This window comes from Bidens hawaiensis, unplaced genomic scaffold, assembly GCF_021521415.1.
Source record: "Bidens hawaiensis isolate Kalapana, Puna unplaced genomic scaffold, B.hawaiensis_p1.1 tig00024994_1, whole genome shotgun sequence".
In the NCBI taxonomy this organism is placed as follows: domain Eukaryota; kingdom Viridiplantae; phylum Streptophyta; class Magnoliopsida; order Asterales; family Asteraceae; genus Bidens; species Bidens hawaiensis.
The window spans coordinates 16,739-35,689 of record NW_027493968.1 but is presented as its reverse complement, the minus strand read 5'-3'; the positions used below and the strand labels follow the sequence as shown (position 1 = coordinate 35,689).

Here is an 18,951-nt window from a genome sequence, read left to right as displayed (position 1 = left end):
TGAAACCGTACGAGTGTGGATTCACAGGCCGCATGGGCTTCGTGTAAGCAAAGGGATGCTCCATCTTAAACCCTTAACGAATTCACTGTACTCAATCGGCAAAGGAACCGCTATCCATCCGGATAACGCGAATATTTGAATGTGGCATACGATTCGCTGATTACACCACGAAAAAGAAAACCAGTTAATAGTTGTTTGTTGGAGTTAAATGCCAATGAAACCAGCTTTTTAAGTTTTTCGGGATCGTAATTTGGTATCAGTATTTTCGGTTAATTTGTCTTAGAATACCGTATCGAGCACTCTCGGTACCAGTACTCATTTTTAATGATTTTTCGGTATCGGTATTTTTAGGGTCAGTACCAGTACCAAGCTCATCCCTAGTGGGTCAGCGTGGACCAAATCAAAAACCAAAATTATGGTTTTCGGTTTTCAGTTTGAGTTCGGTTTGATTTTTCCCATTTGAGCTTAAAAGCTAGACCGAATAAAAAAATTGACTCAAGATAATGAATTTGAACATAAATCGTTATTTAATTAATAATTAATTGATTATTATATATTTAAGCTCAAATTTTTAGGTTACACTAATTATTAAATCATACATTACTTAAAATAAAAATTAAAATCTATAAATTTGGTTCGGTTAGGATTTTTCGATTTTTATTACACATAAGAGCAAAACCAAACCGAAAATTTGATTTTTACGGAAACATAAACCAAGCCGTCAGTTTTACTTTGATTTTTATGTTTTTTTCATTTCGAATACTTTTTTTTTTCTTTTTCATGCACACCATTTTCCGTACAATACATAAAATATAATATTCATCTTACAAAAAGAATTCTGGCTGGACTGGAAGTTAACAATGGCGATGACGTGGCAAATGCTCCGTAATTCTGGAGGGAGGCAGTGGAGACGGTGAGCAGTGTTGCAACGATGGCAGTCAACGCGAAAGCAGCTGTTGCAGAGGTGGAAAGTACTAAGGATGCAGCTGGTATGGAGTCTGTAAGAGGTTTATTTGAGTAATGTAGATTTATGATTTGGAAGAACTGTATTGAGCTTAAAGAAACAAATTCTTACAATGAAATAATCGTAAGGTGTTCGATGCTAGATTTGTGTTTCCGGCTACATCTGCGGTTATGTTTTCAGGAACGTGCATGAGCACCCAATCTTCGGTTAGTTGAACCTCGACAACATAGATAATCTTACTTATGCCACGGAATCTGCACAAAAGAGAGTTATAGTTAATCATTTTATTAAAAATGTTAATATGTAGGTGAGTTGTTTTTTAATTAAGCAATTTACCATGTTAACCCGTTTAACCGTTTACAATAACTACTCAAACCATTAATGACCCATTTGGCATTTTTATAACTTGACTGCAATTCATTTATATACAAGGGTTGATATCTTTGACGTGAATAAATATATGAATCATGTTCTGGTTTAACGATTCAACCTGAAAACCAAGTGGATTGATGCCCTGAAGACCCGGCCCGTTTAAGCCCATAAGACCCAAGCCCAAAAAGGCAAAAACTAAACCAAACCACCTAATCAATTTGAAAAAGCATTTGATGATTTGATGTAACTATTTTAAAACTAATTATAAAAAAATGCTACATGGATGCCCACTGTCCAATTCGGACGGTTTTGATGAAAATTTTGTTTCGAACTGTTAGGTACGCTTTTGGGAGAAGACCAAATGAACCGAACGGTTTTACAGGTTGATCGTTCGGTTTTCGGCCAATAATATTACTTTTCTTTTTAAAAGCATAATTTATACTAGATTTTAGAAAATGATAAGAATTGTTCATGGTTATATTTCTAAAATGAAAAAAAGTTCGGTAATAAACATTAAAGGCAATGTTTGGTTTACACAGTTGGTTCCAAGTTGCAAACCGTTAAAACCAAACCATGAATCAGTCATACATATCAAATCAAGCATTCAGATAATTGGTTTCAGAACACAAATCCAACATATCAAAACCACTAACCTCAATATCTGTCCTCCTGAAATAGATAAGTGAGACGAATTAAACCCGAAAACAGGCTTCATAAACTTTATCGTCACGCTCCTCTTGTGTCCTCATACGGCTAGTAGTGCTTAATCTCGCATAAGGCCGTTGAGAATCTACACATGTTACAAACAAATTCATGAAAAGACTTTTGAAGTCAAACTTGATATGTTTTAAACTCATATTTAAATGTACCGAAAAGAAATGTGACTGGTGCAACCGGTGAAACTGGGGACCCTTGTCTGCTTAGAAGCAATCCTGAATCAAGTCTCGTGGTGACAATAGCAATATCGGAAATATCTACAAACTGAAACCCGAATCTTCGGTTTCCAAGGCTATCTTTGTTGCTAGTGGTTGAAACAAGTGACCCTTGACTAACTTTAAGAGATTTCAATACTTCACTTGATGTGTTGACTATAGGTTGTGTAAAATATAGATACAACTTCAAGTTCTTGCATTTGTTAGTCGCTTGAACTGATCTAACGTTATTATCGAGTTGAAGTAGCTGTTCGGGTATATGAGTCCTCAAGTCAACATATACATTTCTTCTATCTGTAATATCAATCAATCAGTGAGTACAGTTTGACTTTCTGAGTCAAACCACCTACTTTCATCGTACAAAACTAGTCTTTGTTTTAACTGAATTTATAATCAAAAATATTTGATTCAATATATATTTATAAAACATTCTGTATACATTATAAATTTTTTTCATGAAATTCTATATCTAAGTCAAATTTTGGATTTTAAGATTACTTTGTTGACCTCAAAAAACTCTTCTCACCAAAATGAACGAAGAAACTGGACCCCGTTGTTCGCGTAAATTGATTCCCGGCTGCATCTTTACAAAACCCTTTATCTGTTACTAACATTATTCTTCCATACTCATCATTTATAGACAAATGAACCGAAATAGAATATTGAAGATTCGGTTTGATAGTCTTTAGAGTGCTTGGAATAACCTGCCCCGGACCATAAACTATAAGCTGCAAGTGAAAAACTTGACTTATTCAGATTAAAGTTCAAAACCTAAAGATACACACTCTTAACATAACCGTTAGGAAGCACCTACTTACGCTGCAGTCATTTGCAGATAAACACCTAAAACCACCACCACCATCACCGCCACTGCAGGGTTCAGTAAACGTTATATTAACAGAAATGCTTGAACTATTTGTAAATGATGTCGGTGCTGTCACGTATGCTGTAGGGGGGACAGTGTCTGCATGACCAATGAGCAACTAAATATGTTATATTCCAGTATTTTATAAAAATGGTGCATTTTTAACTAAATTAAACAAATAGGGTGAAGGATAGTTAGTTAACCAATGGTCCAGTTGTATGAATCACAGTGGGTCGGACGGGGCCCGTTGGCGCACACTTCAAACGTATGGCTCCCGTCTTGCAACTTAGTGTAAGAAGCTTCCCCGGATGAGCAATTTGATGGCTTGAGATCATCCAGCTGCATTAAAAGTTAGTGTGTCAGTTTAGAATTGTTCTCTTCATTACCAAACTAGAGCTAACTTTTGACTTTTGTGGTCAAACATGTTTAAGCAAGAATCCAAATAATTTTATAAAAACAACTCTCACACCCTCTAAATCTACTGCTAGGTAAAAGTAAGGGCAAAACAGTCATGTTGTAAATCAACATAATTTTTACACTACTTGGTAAAAAGGACGAAATCCATGACAAATCCTTAACATAAAATTAATCTGATAAATGAAAATAAGGTCGAACTATGCAATACAAAAAGTGTGATTTACTCACAAATAATATATTTAAAAAGATATTATAAAATCTTATAGAAAGTACTACCAAAGCCCAAAGTTTTAACTTTTAACTTTATATCAAAAGAAACTAGTACTAGTTATGGATTTGATTAATTTCATATTTTGTACCATGATATTTGAAACACATCTAGAAGAAACAAGAATAATTTTTTTTTAGTCATAAGCTTAAGTATTTAAATGCATCTTCAAAATAATGGCATGCCAATTTCCTTGACAAAAGTATAATCTTGAAACATCTTTGAAGAAACGTGGATCGACTTACTAGTAGACGATCAACTTTCCTCGGGTATGAGTGTGCTATATCACCGATGGTTTTCCGGAGTATGAGTTCTTCCACCTACAAAACGAGCAGCACCGTGAACTTACCCCTCAGAAAGGGACAGAGGGGTCCTCTTTAGGGTAACCCTCCGGTGTGAGAATAAGATATTGTAGGAGAAGATAATAATCTGAAAGTGAGTAAGGATTTAGAATGTATTTTCTTGCTTACCTCTCCTTGTGGAGGTGGTGTGGTATTTATAGTGTTAGGGTTTCCAATGATTGGGCTCGGACCCAATTAGGGCCTTTTTGGCCTCCTCCTATTGCTTCGCGCCACGTTAGGACACCTGGTGCTTTTTCATTGATTATTCTCTGACCAAGGTATTTCACCTGACCCATGTGCAATCACGTGGTAGCACATGGGTTTTGCTGAGTTGTCCACCCTTCATTGGCAGCTGTCAACATCAGCATATTCTTTATTCCTTAAATGATACCTTCTGGAAGGTTGTCTGATGAGCACAATCATGGTTGTCCTTATCCTGATTTGGATAAGGACGTGGTTGATTATGTGTATGTGTGATATGCGCCTATCCTGGGGATGCGCAAGGTCTTCTCTTTATTCTCACGCGCAGATGTTTCATGCGCAGATGTGATATGCGCAAGCATATGTAATATGCGTGAGCATATGTGATATGCGCCACGCGCAGATGTGATATGCGTGAGCATATATGATGCGTGAGCATATGTGATATGCGCCACGCGCAGATGTGATATGCGTGAGCATATATGATGCGTGAGCATATGTGATATGCGCCATGCGCATAGGTTTTGGCTTTGTGTCTTCATGACATCCTGATTTCAAGCCTCTTGTTTATATCTTGTGGGTTGACCCGCCCCGCTCGATGTTAAGGCGGGTGCATACCTCTTCAAGCCCCCCCAGTCTAATGTGTGTCTTGTCTCGCGCGAGCGAGGTAAGATAGATATTAAACTTAATAGTTTGCTCTTTTAATAGGGTTTGTCTTTTCTTTTTTATTTCTCATATGTGCGTTGCGCGAAATTCTATCCTTTTGGTTGAAATGAATCGTCCATGTACGTGGTTGGTTGGTGCTGACATGCGTCAGAGATGGAGACGTTATGTGTCAGACTTTTCGTGTGCTCGAGGTGCTACAGTGACCTTTCATGTCTCCTCATACAGTATCAGGAACACGTGTCGCGCTCATGTTGGCCTGCACCTGCGAGTGGGGGCGCGTGAGCGTAACTCTGATCTGTTTCTTTCTCTCTTCTGGGCCTATAAAAGCAAGCCTTTTGAGTTGTTTTTCTTCATCTTCATTGTTATTTCAGAGCTCTTTCTCCTTCAATTTTCATTCCGATTAAGAGCCTTTGTCTTTTGCTTCCAGATTTCCGTGCTTAAAGTAACCGCTGTTTGATTCACAATTGTATATCTGATAACCCAGACACCACAATTTCCCCCAGCAAACGCCGTGTAAAATCGTTAGTTATGTCCACTTTGAAGAAGACCGGCAAGGGTAAACGGGCTGCCGAGGCCTCGTCGGAGGAGGTGGGGAAGAACAGAACAGTGAAGAAATGGGATGAGATTCCCTGCAAATTGAAACAATCTGATTTCGACAATCTCATCGCCTCTCAGGGTTTTCTCCCTGAGTACAGCTGTCTGCTCCCGGCGGCCGGGCAAACGGCGGCAGCTCCGCCCACCGGCTATATCTCTTTATACTCTCATTTTTTCACTCACTGTAACCTTCGTCTTCCGATGACAAGGTTCATGGGTGCGCTCCTTCAGTTTTATGGGATTCACATATCCCAAGTCCATCCTTGTGGACTAGTGCGCATGACTCATTTTGAGTTCATGTGCAAAGCTCAGCGCGAGGAGCCCACCCCTCGGCGCTTTCAATATTTTTACAAGCCAAAAATCCAAGATTCTTGGTTCTCATTCATACCACGCAGTCAGAAGGTTAAGTGCTGCACTGTATCCTTCAAAAGCCTTCATGACTGGTCTGAAAAATTTTTTTATATTAAGGCTGGTGTGATTCCCATCCGCATGACCATGCGCGCGATCACTTCTGCGCCCGCGGATGAGAATGTTCTTAAGAACCCAACGGGCACATGGGTTAACAAGTTAACTGCTGAACCATCCCCCGTCAAGAATATTTGCGAGGAGGCGCTGGTGGGGGTTGGTATGAGCAAGAGGTGGACCGACAGCGCGACTGAGCCTGTCATCCAAGTTGATGGCTTAGGTGAGTTATTAGCTCACTGCATTATTTCTGCGCGAATATAATTCGTTTTGCTGATATCATTTGTCTTGTTTTATGCAGTAAGCAAGGAATACGTCCACGCCGCCTATGACGAGCATATGGAGGGCGGCTCTGTCGCGCTGGGCGCTGGGGAAGTTGCTTTCCCCGATCGCTTCGATGATATGTTCATCCCTGTCGATTTAGAATTTTGCTTTGACAGCGATGCGCCTGGTAAGCCTTTGTACTTATGCTTATGTCTTTAGAATACCAAATTTGGTTAACATTTCTGTCGCACGTATTGTAGATGCGCTCGAGAACTATGAGTTGGAGCTTGCGGAAGAAGAGGTGGATGAAGAAGCTGAGGTGCCACAACTCAAGCGCAAAGCTACAGGCAAAACTGGTGCAGGGGCCAGTAAAAAACAGAAGAAAAATGATGCCCCTGTTGCCCAGGATCCTCCTACCCAAGCGAAGGGACTTGAGAAAACCAAGGGGTTTACCTCCAAGTTTTCCTCGTCTTCTTTGCCTCGAGGTGTGGGCAATCCTCCTGTCCACACGAGGTATGGTGCTGCCACCTCATCTCTTCGCGCGGCGGACAAGGGAAGCGGCGCTGCGCCTGATGTTTCATCTTCTCCAACAGGTATACTTTGTTTATATTTTGTGGTTTTATGAGCGTGATTCCGATAGAGTTATTAATGAAGCTTTGTTCACTCAAATGTTTGTAGAGCCGGCGACTTTGGTGGCTCAACCTCAGGCGCAGCAAGGTACCGAGGCTGCGCCGCAGGTTGCTTTGAAGTCCCATGTTTTACCCTCGAAAAGGGGGAAAATGGACTTCATGGCGATGCTCAATTCGCGGACGGCGGTGCGCCAAGGTATTTATTGCGCTTTGATTTTCTGATTTTTTTCCTTTAGATCAAGTCATGAATCATTTCTCCTTGTTGGTTTTTTCATAGGAATTATAGCTGGCACACAAGCTGCTGGTGGCACTGCTGGCGCCGGCGCCGTTAGTTCCGCTCCTGCTCCAACAAGCACTGAATCACCTCTCATTGGGATTACTAAGGAGCAGGAGACTATTTTACGAGCTGATCTAACGGCGTCAAGACCTCCCTCACCTCCTCATGCGCGTAGCCCTCCTCGCGAGACTGTTTTTGATTTTTCCAAGTCGCAGGAGAAAAGACCTGTTACAGATGATGATGAGGAGGTCAATTTTGAAGATTCCGATGGCGGCCGCGCAAGCCCTGTAGCGCCACGAGATTTCGTGGCGCAGCCTTCTTCTCGTGGGGCTGGCGCTGACTTTTCTGCCGGCTCTCCGCAGGTATAAGTTTGTTTTGCTCCGCTGTGCGGACTTCCAAATTAGTGTAGATAGCTAAAACGTTTCTTTTGCGTTGCTTTGTGTTTGCAGGAAGCCGATCACATATACCGCTCGAGCTGGAATATTACTGAAGATAGCTCATTTCAATCCATGGGCGTGTGTGAAGACTTCTGGGCTCACTCTGTGCCTCCGGCTGAAAGGAGGTTTCAGGAGGACCGCGCTCGCGTGGACTTGCTCAACGACCACCTTTTTGCTGGGTCTGCGTTCTTTGCTGCCTCCCAAGAGCTTCGCAATGATTATATAAAAGTGTGTGATGCCCTTGCGGAGGCCAAGCAAGAGGCTAAGATTCTGCTTGGAATCTTTCTGACGCTCGAGAGAGAGCTGAGAAACTCCAAGCAGAACTTAGCGAGAACCGAGCAAGTGCCAACGCTGCCTTTGTGAAGCGCGGGAGAAGCTGCAGGCGGCAGAAGCGGATGCGGCCAGGTACGCGCGTCGAGCGCGTGACTTGGAGTTGGAGGCAGAGGCGCGTGATCAAACTCTTGTGCAGGCTAACACTGACAAATCTTTATTAGAGAGTGAGGTTGCGCGCCTGAAGAAAGAGCTCGAAGCTGCGCGAGCAGAAAAGGATGAAGCCTTGGCGGCGGCAGCGTCTGGCCGAGAAGAGCTCGATGCTGCGCGAGCGGAAAAGAATGAATCCTTGGCGGCAGCAGCGTCTGACAGAGAAGAGCTAAAACAAACCAAGGAAACTGTTGAGTTGTTAAACTCTCAGATTCCTGCTCTTGAGACGTCTGTTTCTTCCCTCGCGCAGGATCGTCAATGGCTAGTTTCACAGGGTGTGACTCGTTGCGCTTACGCTATGAAATACTCAGACGAGTTTCAGACCCTTGTGATGGATTGCAATGATGCGTCGCGCTTGGTGGGTCGAGCTGAAGGGTTTAAGGATGGCTATGAATATGGCATGCTGAAGAAGAATCCATCCGACTACCCTTATCAGCTCGACGTTGTCTGCGCTGACATGGCCGAGGTGGGGGAGAAGTATTTGAATACTCCCATTCCCATCCTTGAGCAGGTATTTTAACCTTAATGAGTTTATCTTGACTTATTTTCCTAATCTTTTGTACTCATACTTTTCCTTGTGACTTGCAGATAGCCGCGCTTGCTGACCAGCCCGATCTTGGCGCACTAAAGAAATTACTTGACGAATGTGAAGGGACTGGTGGCAGCGATGATGGCGCGGGCAATGCTGCCTCTGCTAGCGGCTCTGGCGTGGCCAAAAGACCTACTCCTGACACTATCGTGATAGAAGACGACTCCATTCAAGACGAACAGCTTGATTATGGTAAGTTTGGAGATGACGAGGAGCGGGCTGCGCCAGATGCTGAATGAGGAGGTAATGATGAGGGTGATGAAGAGGCTGATGTTGATATAGAGACTTGAGAAGCCCTTCATGTTTTTTTTTTGTTTGTAGTTTTTATCTCATCATTTTGTAAATTTGTAAACTTCTATGTTTTGGAATGAAATTTTGTTTTTCCCTTATTCGCATCTTGCGCATTCCCAATTCATCTCTTTATATTGCATGTGTTTGCTTGTTGAATATAAGATATGCTTGCACATTGAAACTTGAACAAGGTTGTAAGGAAATTATTTTACTTAATCCTTGTCATATTTCAAGTTATTTTGCAATATTCTGAATATGCTGACACGTGCCTTGGCATTTCATTATTCCTCTTTTACGCGACGTTATCGCGCATTTATTATAGGGAATTATGAATGAGTTTTTTAGCCTTTACGTGTCAGTATGTGTTACTCTTATATCCATTATAATCCCATGCGCGACCTCGACCTGAGACCTTAACAACTATGTTTTGGCATGTGCTTTGCCTTAGCTGTGCTTAGGTATTTTTATGGTTTAGCTGCGCAGCATGTAGGATGGATGTTGTGAGTAATTTGAGCTAAGGCTCATATTATTGGGCTAAGGCCCTGAGCTAAGGCTCATATTATTGGGCTAAGGCCCTGACGTTTTAGAGTTAAAACTCGTTAACGCGTTTGAGCTTGAAGCTCGCGCATGTATGTTTTACTTCATTTTATTTTTAGTTTGATGTCAATACAATGTTGTCATATTGCTCAAAATTAATAAAGAGAAGTGTGAAACATGTATGCAAAAGGTAATAGAACACACATTAAGAGAAAATAGCGCGCATCATTATTCATAATGGCTTAAAGAGCCTTGATTACAAACTTGACAACTTTTACATGAAACATTTTCTAAGCTGTGCTGCGTTCCATGTGCGCGGGATCTTCTTTCCATTCAAATCTTTTAAAGCGTATGCGCCTTTTCCCAATTTTTCCGAGACTTGATAAGGTCCCTCCCAGTTGGGAGACATCTTTCCAGGGGGTATTGCGCGACTAGCTTCATTGTTTCGAAGGACAAAATCATTCTTCTTGAAGTGGCATTCTTTCACGCGCTGATTGTAATATTTTTCTAGTTTTTTCTTGTATTTGGCTTCACTGATGATAGCCACCTCTCTGCGCCCTTCAAGTAAGTTGAGATCCAACCTCCTTTCTTGCTCGTTGTCTTTTTTACTCATCATGAGCACTCTATAAGATGGGCATCCAATCTCTGCTGGAATCATAGCCTCCGTTCCATAGGTTAGGCTGAACGGGGACTCGCCATTGCTGGTTTTGCTTAATGTCCTGTGCGCCCACAGGACATTAGGCAACTCCTCGACCCATGCATGGGATTCTCCCTCCAACCTTTTCTTCAGCCCATTCAGCAAGCTTTGGTTCGCGCGCTCCACTTGGCCATTCCCTTGAGGGTGGTATACTGAAGTGAAGACTTGGTTGATGCGCAATTCCTTGAGCCAACTGGATATCTTCCTGTCAGTGAATTGTTTGCCATTGTCGCTCACAATTTCCATTGGCAGGCCAAAACGGCATATGATGTGGCTCCAAATGAATTGCTTCATTGCCTCGGCTGTAATTTTTGCTAGTGGCTTGGCTTCAACCCATTTTGTGAAATAGTCTACTGCCACTATCAAAAACTTTACTCGCCCTTGCGCTTGTGGTAAGGGACCCACAATATCGATTGCCCATTTGTGGAAAGGCCATGCGGAGGTCACCGGAATCAAGTTGTTCTTTGGCCGCATGGTGTTTGGCACATAGCTCTGACACGCTTTGCATTTTTGGATCTCTTTTAACGTGTCCAAGTACATGCCTGGCCAATAGTAACCTGCGTTCATTGCCTTGGCAACCACCATGCGCGGGCCAGCATGTATTCCACAGATTCCTTCGTGTATCTCTCTAATCACATAGCTTGCTTCCTCGGCATCCAGGCATTTCATGAGCGGTCCAAGATAAGAACGTCGATATAACGTACCATCAAGCAGTTCGTAGTTCTGCGACTTGTGTCTTATCTTCCTTGCCTGTGCGCGATCGTCCGGTACCTTTCCCTCCTTCAAGAATTCCATTATTGGAGTTATCCATGATGAAGGTGTTGTATGAATTACAAGGACAGACTTCGCTCCCACCGACAGGTTGCTCATTACTTCCACCCTGACATCTTTGCCAAAGTGATCGAAGCTGGTTGATGCCATCTTGCTCAGCGCGTCGGCAGACTTGTTTTCACTGCGCGGAATATGTATGATTCTGAAGAAGTCAAATTGCTCGGTGAGTTTCTTCGCCTGCTCTAAATACAGAGGCATAGTGTTCTCCTTGGCATCATAAAGGCCATTGACTTGTGCTGCTACCAAGTATGAATCGACATGAGCCTCTAGCTTTTTAACTCCGAACTTGTGCGCGATGCGCAGACCAGCCAGCAGGGCTTCATACTCAGCTTCATTGTTGGTGCTCTTGAAATCCAACCTGATTGCGTAAGTATACTCATGACTTTCTAGATCCACCAGTTTGAGGCCTGCGCCGGACCCTTCATTGTTTGAAGCTCCATCAGTGAATAATCTCCAAACATTTTCTTCATTATTGGCTTGCGGAGGGTCTACTTCGCGCTTAGCCTCTTCGACTTTTCCTTCAGGGATTTCTGCAATGAAATCAGCTAAGACTTGTCCCTTGATTGCTGGACGAGGTTTGTAGGTGATCGCGTGCTCCCCTAATTCCAGCGCCCATTTTGTCAGCCTTCCTGAGAGCGCGGGACGTCGCAAGACTTGCTGGATGTTGTAATCAGTCAGGACTTCAATGGGATGACCATTGAAATATCTATGAAGCTTGCGCGACGCATATGTTAGTGATAAAACTAACTTTTCTATGATGGTGTAGCGCGTCTCAGGATCTGTCAGCACCCGACTTACATAATAGATTGTTGTTTGGATTCCCTTGCGATCCACCAACAACACTGTGCCAATGGCGCGCTCTCCTGCTGACAGGTACAACGTTAGAGTTTCGCCAGGTAGTGGAGCTGTGAGCGCAGGCAGATTTATCAGACATTCATTTATCTCACTGAAAGCTTGCTCGGCCTCAGGCGTCCACTTGAATTGGCTTTTCTTTAAGCAATTTCTCAATGTGTTAACGAATGGGGTGGATTTGCTTGCATGGTTCGCTAGGAACCTGTTAATTGATACCAATCTACCATTCAACTTTTTAACTTCCTTCATGGTGGATGGTGAGGGCATGTCAAGGATAGCCTCCACCTTCTCTGGGTTCACCTTGAAACCATCCTTGGTGACCATTACACCGAGAAATTTCCCTTCTTCTACGCCGAATGTGCATTTGCTCGGGTTGAGCTTCATGTTTACTTCCTTTAGGCGCCAAAGGGTTTCTTCGATGTCTTTGAGCATTTGTTTTTCCTCCCTGCTTTTAATCACCAAATCATTCACGTAGACTTCTAAGTTTCTTCCAATTTGCTCGTTGAAAACCGCATCCATGAGTCTTTGGTAAGTGGCTCCTGCATTCTTCAAACCAAAGGGCATTTTTGTGTAACAGAAAACACCCTTGTCAGTTCTGAAGGCAGTCTTGTCCTCATCTTGCGGTGCCATTTGAATTTGGTGATAGCCCTTATAGGCATCCAGGAAACATTTGATCTTAAATGGCGCCACAGAGTCCACTTTCGCGTCAATGTTTGGGAGGGGGTAACAATCTTTTGGACACGCTTTGTTGAGGTCCTTGAAATCAATGCACATTCTCCATGACCCATTGCTCTTCTTTACCATCACAGGATTGGCTACCCATGTTTGGTATCGTATTGGGCGGATGATATTTGCGCGCAGTAGATCTTCTACTTGCTCATTCATGGCCTTTGCCTTCTCATCCCCCATGACTCTTTTCTTTTGAGCAATTGGCTCTACAGACTTGAATGTGTTGAGAGAATGCTGCGCCAGGTCTCGCAGAACCCCAGTCATATCCGAATGTTGCCACGCGAAGACCGATATATACGTTGTGAGCAATCTTTTCATTCTCACCCTTGTGTCACCTGATATCGCAGCTCCAATTGTGATTGTTTGTTCTGGGAATTTTGGGTTGAGAATCCATTCCTCTGTCGCGTTGTTTGCCATTGGAAGCTTCATTCTCCCTTCTCGCGGTATACTTGTTACTGCGCACAAATGATCTCGGTATACAAATGTTACTCCTGTTGGTGTTGGGAACCCTAACGCGCCGTGCGCTGGTGACGGTATGGCGTTGAATTGGGCAATCGTTCCTCTACCCAAGATCATATTATGGCATGAGGTGTTGGGCAAGACCAACAAGTTAACAATTTCAGCTCGCTTGTGTTTCTCATCCCCCATAGTTAGTTCGAATTGTATCTGACCTAGGGGGTGAATAATTTCGTTTGAGACACCCGAGATTGGTGTATTCACAATTTCGAGCCTTGCTTGGTCTGCTGGATCCAACTTCCTGAAACATTGCTCATACATGATGTCTGATTCACTGCCGGTGTCCACCAGGACTTTTGACACCTCATAATGAGCGATGTGTGCAGTGATGACTAGAGGACTGCTGATAGATGGGCCTCCTCTGATTCTTGGGAAGATTACTTGTTGCTCGCGCCAATCCCCTTGGACTTGCGCGCTTCTCTTCCTCGATCCTTGCCCTTGCCTTCCTCCTTCAGCTACACAGATTCTTTTGAATTTTTTGCTGGCTGAGGCTCCGTCTGGTTGTTCATTCTCTGGTCTTGGGTTTTTCACCAGGTGAGCCAACTTGCCTGATTTCACATCTCTTTCAATCGCATCCTTCAAATGGTGGCATGCATCGGTGTTGTGCCCTTTGGACTTGTGAAACTCACAATACTTGCCACTGTTTGGTGGTCCCTTATGGAGTAATGGCTTGGGGCTTTTAAACTGGACATTCTCTGTGCTTAACACTTGCGAGGGCGTTTTGGTGAGGGGAGTCCATATTCTTGGTAGAGGTCTGTTAGGCTCTCTGCCGCCTTCCCTCTTGTCACCTTCTCCGCGATTACGAATGTCTTTTTGGGGCTGGGGTGAACTTGGTTGCGCTTGCTTTTCTGCGGGAGAATAACTGGTTTGTTGCAACCTGGACCATACGGAGTTTTGTTTGCCCCTCCTTTCATTGTTGCGTGGTGCTTCTGTTTGATGCCCTCTATCTCTTGCTCTGTCTTGGGCAATTTGTTTTTCATTTCGCGCGAAGACTCGCGATGCTTCCATAAGCTTAGCCCAAGTGGTTGGCATGCCATCTCTGCTCACGAGAGCTCTGCAGAATTGATCACTGCGCGCACCTTGTATAAAGGCCACGCGCAAGAGTTGTTCAGTGATACCTCCAATTGCAAGAGATTCCTGATTGAAACGAGTTATGTAGTCTTCAATAGTTTCATCATTCCTCTGCACGCAGTGCATGATGTCATCGGGGTCGCGCGTGTGTCTGCGCTGCTGTACAAAGTGAGCCTAGAACTTCTCCAATAGCTCTTCGAACCCATCGATTTGTCCTGTCGGCAAGCTTTCGAACCAGACACGCGCTGCGCCCGTGAGGCAGCGAGCAAACATGTGACACCATGTTGGCATCGTCCAGCTTTCTAGGTTTCCAGTGTTATAAAAACCTTGTAAGAAATCGTCTGGATCTGTTGTGCCATCGTACTTGCCCAAACCACTTGGCATCTTGGTTTTGTGTAAAAAATGGGAGCCTTCGCGATGCGCTCAGTGAATTTTGAATGCTTCACCAAGATGGCTGGCCTATATGGTGTGGTTACGTCCACTTGCCCTCTCGCTTGTGGGTGTTACGGTGTGTATAGATCCATATCGGCTTTGGCTCCAGGCGCTATGTTCATGTGAGCGCGGAGTATCTCGCGTCTTCCTCATGCATGAGTATCTCGCGTCTTCCTCATGTTGTGCACCTCTTCCTCATCACTAACATCAGCGTGTTCGGTGTGAACAGAGTGACCATCTTCCGGCGCGCGCGCCCTTTTTGTTGTTCCCTGAATGGTTTGTTTATCAAATGCGAGCCTTTGTGTTAAGTCGGCTAACTTTTTGTGTTTGACCAGCTCATTGTATTTGTCCATTAAACGCCGTTGTTCGTTTATGAGCCATTCTTTAGGGTCATTGGTTTCAACTTCCGGACCCATTGGTCCTTTTTGTTTTGCACCAGTCAGATTTTGGAACGTGAGATCGTCTGGAGGAGTTTCAGTCTGGCTATGAGGTGTTGTGATGAAGAGATGGTTACTGGTGGTGCGCGCAGTATCATGCGGCGCCCTCGGAAACTGCTGTCCCTCATTAACATCCTCAAGCTCATTATCCTCCAGAACTTGATCGCTGTTTCGAACACCGGAAACCATGGTGAAGATTTTCAGAGAGAACTGATGAGATAGTGGTTTTGTTGCCGTTGTAACAGGTGAGGGCGCCAATGAAGAAACGTGGATCGACTTACTAGTAGACGATCAACTTTCCTCGGGTATGAGTGTGCTATATCACCGATGGTTTTTCGGAGTATGAGTTCTTCCACCTACAAAACGAGCAGCACCGTGAACTTACCCCTCAGAAAGGGACAGAGGGGTCCTCTTTGGGGTAACCCTCCGGTGTGAGAATAAGATATTGTAGGAGAAGATAATAATCTGAAAGTGAGTAAGGATTTAGAATGTATTTTCTTGCTTACCTCTCCTTGTGGAGGTGGTGTGGTATTTATAGTGTTAGGGTTTCCAATGATTGGGCTCAGACCCAATTAGGGCCTTTTTGGCCTCCTCCTATTGCTTCGCGCCACGTGTCCTTAGGACACCTGGTGCTTTTTCATTGATTATTCTCTGACCAAGGTATTTCACCTGACCCATGTTCAATCACGTGGTAGCACATGGGTTTTGCTGAGTTGTCCACCCTTCATTGGCAGCTGTCAACATCAGCATATTCTTTATTCCTTAAAGGATACCTTCTGGAATGTTGTCTGATGAGCATAATCATGGTTGTCCTTATCCTGATTTGGATAAGGACGTGGTTGATTATGTGTATGTGTGATATGCGCCTATCCTGGGGATGCGCAAGGTCTTCTCTTTATTCTCACGCGCAGATGTTTCATGCGCAGATGTGATATGCGTGAGCATATGTGATATGCGCCACGCGCAGATGCGCCACGCGCAGATGTGATATGCGTGAGCATATATGATGCGTGAGCATATGTGATATGCGCCACGCGCAGATGTGATATGCGTGAGCATATATGATGCGTGAGCATATGTGATATGCGCCATGCGCATAGGTTTTGGCTTTGTGTCTTCATGACATCCTAATTTCAAGCCTCTTGTCTATATCTTGTGGGTTGACCCGCCCCGCTCGATGTTAAGGCGGGTGCATACCTCTTCAATCTTCAATTTTTATATAAACAAACATTACAAAACAAATAAGATCCACCAAGTTTCAATCTTTGTTCCATTTTCAAGTTAAAATAAATTAGAATGTACAAACCTTGCAGCTGGATGTACAATTGGTGCATGGGAGATCAGCATTACCAACATGGAAAGCAAAATTAGGTGAGTCAAGATTGGATATTGGTTCAGGTTTCTTGATTAACTTAACAAAACTCTTTGAACTATGACACTCTACTTGCATAGACAAGAATCCAACAATGAGTACCCAAGTAAGTATAACCCATGAATATTTAGTTAAGGCCGTTTCGTTTGTTCGTGTCGGATGCTGGAATTTGAGTAGAGCAGCCATTGGAGTGTGGGTTGAGGTCATGGGTTGTTAAAGAAGAAGATGATGCATGTGTTGTGTGTAGTGTAGTGTAGATATGAAATAATAAATCAATAATAGACAAAAGTTGGAAATCGAAGGTTTTGTTAGAGGAAAAAGCACGTGAAACTGTGTTACTCCATACCCATTTCTGAGTTGTTTTTTTTAAGAAGAGAGAGGCTAAATGTGTAGCAACATATACTGGATTTTTATCATCTGGAAAAAGGTGGATGCAAACTTACAAGTTTATTAACTTTTATAGTTTGGGTAGACATAAGTTTAAGATGAACAAAAGTAAAACTATCTGTTATATACAATTTTAATAAAATCATAAACATAGATAAAATACCAAGACACGTGGGTGGGATCAAGAGGCCCTGCTGATCATCCATTCATCCGTTAACCGAGAAATGCTAAATTTTTGTTATAAGATATCTATTAAGCCATGCGTAATGGGGCGGCAAAAAGAGGCGATATGACCGATTTTTAGGATACCCCCCCCTCGGGGATAAAAGGGGCGAGGGGGGTTCTTTTTGTCGCCTGTTTGTGTTTTGTGTGTATTATTATATATGTGTGCGTGTGTAATATATATATGTATATATAGGGCTACAACACCATTATACCCCTAAAACAAAAAGTCATCTTTTGCTAATTGGGCGCCACATGGCACAAGTCGTCTCATTTTGTAACCCATACACTACACATAGCCCTTAGACACAATGTAATTAGTTGAATGATTGAGTTAGGTTGTAGTATTATGTAAATATGATTAAGTATGTAACCCCATATCTTGTACAAACCTTAATTACAATTGTGAATATACAAAACACATTTATACACATTTAACTATCTATCTAATTCTATGGGTTTTAATGACAATATAACTTTTGAGTATTGATTCTTCCTTGCAGTCGTTAAAGAAATTATCTTTTTTTTAACAGCAAAGTTACAATACTCTTAGTACACTCAAATAAATCTCTTGTAAGAGGAAAAAACCTAAATCAAGTGATCTAGTCTCGACTCTCGACACATAAAATATCTTAATTATGATGTCTCAATTCATAAACATAACAAAATATAGGTGTATTTGTTTATGCTAAATTGAGAAATCAAAAGAACAGCTTTAGATTTAAACTCATTTAATAATGAAACAAATAATTGTAAAAACATTTTTTAATATAAATTTCATGACATGAATAAATACAAAAGATTACATAAAATATGACTTGGCACACATGTTGGTTGAGAGGACAAAATGGAAAAGGTGATATAATATTCTTCGACAGCAACTTGTATGAAGGACAGAGCGATATTTTCAAATATTGGTTGAGAGGACAAAATGGAAACTATTTTCAAATATTATGAAACTAGGTTAGAAACCCGTATATTACACGGGTCTGAAAAATTAAATCTAATTAATTATCTTATTATATGATTCTGATTCTTTATATTGCAATAATCATATACAAAAAACACATCAAAACTCTTAAAAAAGCACAAGAGCTAAAAATGTGAACAAACTGCTTCTAAGTATATTGTTGTGTTAGTTTCAACATATTTTTCTACTGAACCAACAGCTGCAAGAGTTTCTATCGGTAAAAAATATTACCAAAGGATTCAAATTGTGGGCTTAATGATATTAAACTATGAACCATCCATAACTAATAAAAAATAAACTTGTGTGGCTTACTTCATATCTTTTTTTCAAATTCATGCCTCATAGGTTATAAAGTTATAAGTAATGGAAACTGCATATTTGGTAATATCGACAAAGAAGGTGTATTACAAATAAAGTTATAGGCATTTTATAACAATTTTTTTCAGTTTCAAACATGTCGTCTTACTAAATTTATAACTTTAGATGATTTTGACATATTTTACTTAACTCCAAAAATATATAAGAAACTTAACAGTTATAGTGTTTTATATTTGTGTGTAAAAGTAAAAAAAAGTTGTAAAGAAAACATATTCCGAACCTAAAGTAATATTTTTCTTAAAATGACCAGTTTTGAGCAAACTTGTACCAGCCAAACCGGTGCTTAAGCGTTGCGCCGACTGACACGACCCTTCCATTTTGCCAGCTATAAGAGAACACAAATAGCAAATTTGACTCTTTTACTTAAAGGGTCAAATACAAGTTGAACTTGCCCAACATGTTCCAAGTCATACTAAAAGTGGTGGTGTTTAAAGTGGAACTTGTTGTGACTCAGTACGTAAATCAGAGTAA

General features: G+C 42.1%; 1 protein-coding gene across 1 annotated transcript; it reads right to left on the bottom strand.

Annotated features, from left to right (window-relative positions):
* Nucleotides 1–50: 50 nt before the first annotated feature.
* Nucleotides 51–17,096, bottom strand: LOC143570483 (uncharacterized). Its single transcript, XM_077056124.1, has 9 exons — nucleotides 16,458–17,096; nucleotides 3,337–3,472; nucleotides 3,087–3,232; nucleotides 2,795–2,996; nucleotides 2,206–2,562; nucleotides 1,990–2,126; nucleotides 1,076–1,218; nucleotides 829–998; nucleotides 51–156 (listed from the first exon to the last, which is right to left on the bottom strand). The coding sequence occupies exons 1-6, from the start codon at nucleotides 16,728–16,730 to the stop codon at nucleotides 2,029–2,031; spliced, it is 1,212 nt and encodes a 403-aa protein (XP_076912239.1). The 5' UTR covers nucleotides 16,731–17,096; the 3' UTR covers nucleotides 51–156; nucleotides 829–998; nucleotides 1,076–1,218; nucleotides 1,990–2,028.
* Nucleotides 17,097–18,951: the final 1,855 nt, after the last annotated feature.